This window comes from Priapulus caudatus, unplaced genomic scaffold (genome assembly GCF_000485595.1).
Source record: "Priapulus caudatus unplaced genomic scaffold, Priapulus_caudatus-5.0.1 Scaffold169, whole genome shotgun sequence".
Classification (NCBI taxonomy): Eukaryota; Metazoa; Priapulida; class Priapulimorpha; order Priapulimorphida; family Priapulidae; genus Priapulus; species Priapulus caudatus.
This window is the reverse complement of record NW_014577230.1, coordinates 141,382-148,397: the sequence shown is the minus strand read 5'-3', so window position 1 is coordinate 148,397 and position 7,016 is coordinate 141,382. Positions and strand designations below refer to the sequence as shown.

General features: G+C 37.4%; 1 protein-coding gene across 2 annotated transcripts; it reads left to right on the top strand.

The window, feature by feature from the left end:
* The first annotated feature begins 30 nt into the window (after positions 1–30).
* On the top strand, positions 31–5,108 carry LOC106806616. Of its 2 annotated transcripts, XM_014808616.1 has the most exons (10): positions 31–121; positions 408–676; positions 896–1,157; positions 1,443–1,640; positions 2,053–2,213; positions 3,008–3,075; positions 3,282–3,473; positions 3,760–3,978; positions 4,236–4,620; positions 4,963–5,108. In XM_014808616.1, exons 3-9 carry the CDS (start codon positions 986–988, stop codon positions 4,345–4,347), a joined length of 1,122 nt encoding a protein of 373 aa, XP_014664102.1. In that variant the 5' UTR covers positions 31–121; positions 408–676; positions 896–985; the 3' UTR covers positions 4,348–4,620; positions 4,963–5,108. The 2 variants fall into 2 exon arrangements, with proteins under 2 accessions (XP_014664102.1, XP_014664103.1); XM_014808617.1 differs by lacking the exons at positions 31–121; positions 408–676; positions 896–1,157 and adding an exon at positions 1,160–1,214.
* Positions 5,109–7,016: the final 1,908 nt, after the last annotated feature.

The window sequence follows — 7,016 nt, the reverse complement described above, 5'->3', positions numbered from 1 at the left end:
TATTATAGGTTTCAGAAACAGCCATTCTGATGTTGGGTGTTGGTGCAGCAAAAAAAAAACCAACCATGACCAGTCTGATGGAACCAATCACACGTGCCATGAACAACCTTGCCAACACATGGTAAGCTTCGGTATTTTTAGCTATCCATGATCTTCATCTATATCCAGTCACCTCCCTATAAGGAATACCTTATATACTTTAATCCTATGCGGGTCATAAATGGGGTGTACTTTTTCTACGTAGTGAGATTATTCCTGAATACATTACTGTCTCAAGCGCCATCATTATAATTATACCAGTAACCATTCAACTAGTAAATGAATTGTCTTTTATATATAACAGGCAACCGAATTAACCAATCTATTAGATAGACAGTTAACATAGTTTTACTATGTTCCGCACACAGGTTTTGAAGTGCAGCCATATGGAGAAACTGACACAAGGGTAGTGAAAGTATATCCTATAGTTGCCACAATGGATCTGCTTGCCATGTGTTTGACCAGGAGATGACACAGTTCAATGGTGAACATGGCTGTGGCGTGTGTGGAGCACCCAGGCACCGTGGTAAAGAAGGGTGCTGGTCATGTAAGAGCATACGCTCCTGGACAGCATCAGCTAAGAACATCAGAGAGGATGATTCAACAGGCAAAGCACGCTCTAGAAACCCACCATCCTGTAAGTTGATTTTCATCATAATTATAATTACCACAACTTCTCATGCGTTAGACGGATTCCACTACAAAATAGAGATATATAGAACGTATAAAACGACTAACATTTTAATCAGGGATTATGAATTAATTCTTTAATAAAAGTTATCAGTAAACGAAATTGTAATATAAATTATTTCATAATTATAATAGGCCTATATGTTAACAAAACGCTTTTAAACAGGTCATGGGCATCAAAGGGCTACGGCATGCTGTTTGAAATTCAGCAGTGTGACCAGCACAAAGATGTTGTAGTGGATTATCTACATGCGGTATGCCTTGGTGTCATGAAGCAGCTTTTTACACTATGGTTTGGCAAGTCGAAGCATATGCATACTGGATTGGCAACATGGTGGATGAAGTAAGCACCCGCTTAACCACAATCAGACCGCCAGACGTCATCAGTCGTACTCCGAGAAGTCTTAGTGAGAGAGCACACTGGAAAGGTGAGGCAATTGCAATGTGATAATATAACTTGATAAGAATCTGTCTCATGCCTATAGGTAACGTTAGGAGCTCTTAGGTAGTTTTTTTTATCTTGCTTTAATTCAAATATATATTTTCATTAATGTGCTGTCAAACATTGCTGCTGTATCATATAATCATATATTTGAGTAAACGTAATAACATTTTACCCATTTACTGTCATCTAATTACTCATTATATAAAGTTTGACTAGTGCTTCTAAATAATATGTTTTATAAATTATACATACTGCAAATTTCTTCTAGGTTCTGAGTACAGAAACTTTCTCCTGTATTATGGAGTCTTCGTGCTGGAAGGAATCTTGCCAACAGACTACCTGATACACTTTGGATTTCTTTCGGCTAGCATCAGATTGCTGTCAAAAGACTGCATCACCCCAGATGACTTGACAACTGCCGATAGACTCTTAGGGAAATTTTATTTCCTACATAAGGAACTCTATGGTGAGTATATAGATGATGAGGTGACTGTAGGCACAGAACAGACACAAAATCTGTTAGGTTAATTTAATACTGAACAATAAATTAAATTATCTGGAGATATATTCCATTTGACTCCTTTCTGGAAATATTTATACATTTGTTTCTGACATCCATTTTCAATAACTTGTATGTGTATTGTGCAGCTCCATTAATTATAATTTTTGTAGATGGAAGTTATGATATTTTAATTTGTCTATACATGTGTATAATCTGTGCAGATTGTTGTGCAATAATTGAAATATATAGCAAATATATTTTATAGTAGCTTAGGCAATTTATTCTTTTAATCATTCTAGGTTGTGTTATCTTTACATCTGACAAGTTTCTCAATGTGTATATTTACATAAAATCTGGAATAAAATTGAATTTTCAGGGCTGGAGAACTGTACCATGAATGTGCACGTCACAAGCCATCATCTAGTCAGCTGTGTTCGACTAGCCGGGCCTCTTTGGGCAACATCCACCTTCCCAATGGAGAGTAATTTGGGTCAGCTGGTGAAGATGATTAGAGGATCTCGCAATGTTGGATTTGAGGTATTTAGAATTAACTCTGTGACTGTGACTTGGATTCCATGACTTTGTTTTCGACAATACTAAATAAAGTATGGTCAGAGATAAATGCATCCAGCTTGTAATGCTAGCTTTGTATATTACTGTGGGAGTTGCATGGGAGAATGGGAGTATACGGATAGAGCAGAGTGATAATTTATGAAGAAAGGGTGAGTAATAGAGTAGTAGGAGGAATATGAGGGGGGGGGGAGGAGGAGAGATGTTTGGCAGATCAAGGAGTGGGAGGAAGGAGGAAGAGGGTAATAGGCAGACAGAAGAGCAAAAGACAGAGACAAGTGAATATAGCAATAACAGCTTTGACCTCATTGTTAGCATTTTTGTGTACAGCATGTATTGTTACATGCATAGATGCTATAATAGGGTATTTGTTTAGTGATTTTAGTAGGTCTGTCTTCATCTATTGTCTGCTAGCATCCCTTAAGCCCTGCGCACACCTGAGTAATTTTACTCAAGTAAAATGAAGTATGCGTCAAAATACTCAACAAAAATCCGCCGCACACGTGAGTATTTTGACACATGCATCATTTTACTTGAGTAAAATTACTCACATGTGCACCAGGCTTTATACAATGACTACTATCCTGTAGGTGACATGAAACGCAACATCTATTTCATAATCTTGTGCCTTTCACAAAGCAAGCTGTTCTCTACATAAGAAACTCTAAACATGAATCTAACATCTAAATTTCGCATATATATAATTTTGTATACGCTGCTAAATTCATTATATTTACTCTTTTGAAATTACACAATTGCAGATGGTGTGTGCATTCCTTGATATGCAGAAATCGAAATTGATGACTACAGAAACAGACTCGAAACATGTGTAAGTACTATTTGGTTTTATGCCATTGTCTGTTGCTAGATCTCTATTTCAATTGACAAGGAGTAAATCTGGGATTTTGCATGCTGTAATCTTGTATGGTTCCCTCTTTCTCACACTACGAGATACCTACAGCGAGGCTAGACAGCATGACAGCATCAAAATTCTTATAACACATATCTTACGCTAAGAGCAATATCATTTTTTAGGTTTCAGAAACTGTCAAGTGACATCCATGTGCCATCAAGGAGAAGGACTGTCATAGTGCCAGGTGCTATTAGACAGGCATTGTTGGAAGCAGGTCTACCAATAAACCCACTTGCTAAGGTCATCACCTTCACAAGCATAAAACTCAACGGTGAGAGATTCTACAGTGCTGAGTCGCCAAGAGTCACGAAAAGGTAGATTGCTTGTGATATAACATAAAAACAACATACTGTATCTATCTACTGTGCATATGAGTCTAACCTGCTAAAGAATGTTTTATAACTAATGCACAACATGTCTCTAAAGTTAAAATGCAAACATTATATTAGCTGTGGAAAGTCGGTGTAACTCTAGGACAGCTAGCAGCTGACTATATAGCATAGTCCTACATGTTTTGTACAAATTATTGTTATTACTTGATGAATGCGTTTAGGCCATGCACTAGCTGATCTCTTCAATTTTTTTGGACATTATTTACAGATGCAGCTACTACGTGGAGACCGAGTACGGTATCGCAAAGATTTTGCGGTTTATGCAACTGTCTGCACAGGACATAAACGTGTATGCTGTGACCCATGATGTAGAGGTTAATGGGATACCCGGTTACTACAGATCAGCAGCTAAAGCCATTCAGGACTTCGGAGAGTCACTACAAGTGATCAGTTGTGGAGTACAATCAATCACACTACCAGATCCTCTGTAAGTAACATACTAAATCAGTTTACTTATTGTATGATATGCACCATGACTTTGTGAACTTGATGTTATATAGCAATTATATTATTTCAAGTCATCCAGTAATTAAACTGTAATACCAACTTTTCTTGCTTTTATACTGTGCTAGCTATGTGGAACCTAATTTGGTGACACTAGCATATCGTCTTAGGATTGTTAGTGAATATAAATATTGCGGAACTGTTTTAATTAGTAACCTTATTTAAATTTTTTATGTTTAGGTGTGCTGTGAGGATCATCCCAGTAAAAAAAATAAAACATAAATTAATGTTGCTGTCAGTAGACCAGAAAAATGTGGTGTGTTCCTTGCCCAACCAATGGGAATTAGACTAGATGGGAGTTAGTGATCAGCTAGCTGGTTGGACGAATGTGCTGGATGGATGACAATAGAAAGAGAAGGTGCATGGGTCTACTATCAAGCAGTTTAACCAATGCTGTCAACCCTCTGGTTGGTGACCAGTAGACCAGAACAGTTTGGGAAGCTTTTAGCAGCATTCATGAACCTAGCTCACTTCTACACAACTGCTTTCTTGACACGTACATACATTATTGGAGCTCCTCTATAATACACTGATATGTCTACACGACCTGCACGAGTTGGAAAAGGTAATTTATGAAATTAGTACTTGTACGTATATTGATCATTGTTTTACATGTATAGTAGGTTAGGGAGACATAGACCCTATCAGCATGGTAGACTTACATGAATGTATTATGTATCTGTATAAATATATCTGTACAAAGTCCTGAAGACCATATTATGTTGATATTAAATGTTCCAGATAGGGAAACATATCCTAGTTGGATTTGCAGTTTCAAATTTTCTAATATAAACATTTGGCACACTGGTCATGCTCAAATATATTGCATTGCGATTGAACAATATGATATACATATATATAACATATATATACAAAGATGAATAATAATTAAGAAATTGTGTTTCAGTATGGGTTCGTGTCCAGTGGACAGATGGTTTTACGGACGTCTTGTCGACTGACAGGGCAGTTCGATTCAAGAAAATAGCCGTTGGAGAGCAAGCAACATGCGTGCTGCAGGGAAAAACGCACACTGGGAAGGTGATAGAAATTGCAGGTAAATATTACTCCCTTTTTCGTGAAACTAATTATAATTACTGATATTTTACCTGTGTATGTATTGTGTATATATATATATATGGTACTTAGATTTAACACATAGCAGGCTGTGGTCAATAAAGCATGAATATAGGAACATAACATATCGCTATTTATATTGTTATGGGTCATAAATCAGAGCTTGGAGCTGTTCAATCACACTCTCCAGATCGCGCCAGTCCAGCTAAAGGTAGTACGTTCACTACAGTATATTTTTATAGATATATTTTTGTTCATGACTGATTATCCCACAGAAACCAAAGTTCTGATTTAGACAACAATGAACTGGAAGGTGTAAACTCTCATTCCCCAGCTTTGTTTATTCAATAATTAATGCCTAGAACCAGTGCTGACACCTCAGGCTAGCCACACGTTCTCTCTCTCTCTCTCTCTCTCTCTCACTCTTTTCTCTCATACACAAACGCTTATTGTTTCCATACATGAAATTTCTCTCGCCATGGGTACATTAGATTTTCATGCGCTGGTTAATTGACAACAACGCTATTTGTTTCCATACATGAAATTTCCCGCCTGGGTACATGTAATAGGGATGAATTAGCAATTCCACCTTATTGCACACTAAAGTGTATTAATCATTTAGATTACTTACCAGTCCCAGCCTAAAGTACTACAGTATATTTTTATAGATATATTTTTGTTCATGAACTTTGCTTGATTATCCAACAGAAACCAAAGTTCCTGCATTTAGACAACAATGAACCTGGAAGGTGTAAAACTCTCATTCCCCAGCTTTGTTTATTTCAATTAATTAATGCCTGAACCAGTGCTGACCCCAGGCTAGCCACACTTCTCTCTCTCTCTCACTCTTCTCTATACACAAACGCTATTGTTTCCATAGCATTGAAAATTTCCCGCCTGGGTACATTAGATTTTTCATGGCTGGTTAATTGGACACACAAACGGCTATTGTTTCGCATAAGCAGTTGCAAATTTCGCCGCCTGGGTACCTGTAATAGGGATGAAATTAGCAATTTCCACCTTAATTGCACACCTAAAGTGTATTAATCATTTAGATTACTCGCAGTCCATCTAAAGGTAGGCTAACAGTATATTTTATAGATTATATTTTTGTTTCGTGACTGCTTGATTATCCACCGAAACGCTAAAAGTTCTGATTTAGACAACATGAGACTGAGAAGTTTTAAACTCTCATTCGCGCCAGCTTTGTTTTATTCAAATAATTAATGCCTAGAACGCAAAGTGCTGACACCTTCAGGCTAGCCACACGTTCTCTCTCTGCTCTCTCTCTCTCACCTCTTTCTCTCATACACAAACCTATTGTTTCCATTACATGAAATTTCCTCGCATGGGTACTATAAGATTTTCATGCTGTTAATTGACAACAAAACGCTATTGATTTGCCATACATGAAATTTCCCGGGGGGGGGGGGGCCTGGGTACATGTAAATAGGGAGAAATTAGCATTCACCTTATTGCACACTAAAGTGTATTAATCCATTTAGATACTCGATGCCAGTCCAGCTAAAGGTAACTACAGTAATTTATAATATATTTTGTTCATGACTGCTTGATTATCCCACCGAAATCCAAAGTTCTGATTAGAGCAAACAATGAACTGAGATAGTTTAAACTCTCATTCCCAGCTTTGTTTATTCAATATTAATGCTAGAACGCAGTCTGACAGCCCTCAGGCTAGGCCACACGTTCTCTCTCTCTCTCTTCTCCTCTCATCTCTTTTTCTTCATACATCATAACGCTATTGTTCCATACATCGAAATTCCCGCTGGGTACATAGATTTTCATGCTGGTTAAATTGGACAACAAAGACGCTATTGTTTCCATACTGAAATTTCCCGCCTGGGTACTATGTAATAGGGATGAAAT

Coding starts and splice junctions, on each gene's coding strand:
- LOC106806616 (XM_014808616.1), top strand. CDS start 986: ATGCCTTGGTGTCATGAAGCAGCTTTTTACACTATGGTTTGGCAAGTC. Junction 2,214..3,007: donor CTCGCAATGTTGGATTTGAG/GTATTTAGAATT, acceptor ACACAATTGCAG/ATGGTGTGTGCATTCCTTGA. Junction 3,076..3,281: donor GAAACAGACTCGAAACATGT/GTAAGTACTATT, acceptor ATCATTTTTTAG/GTTTCAGAAACTGTCAAGTG.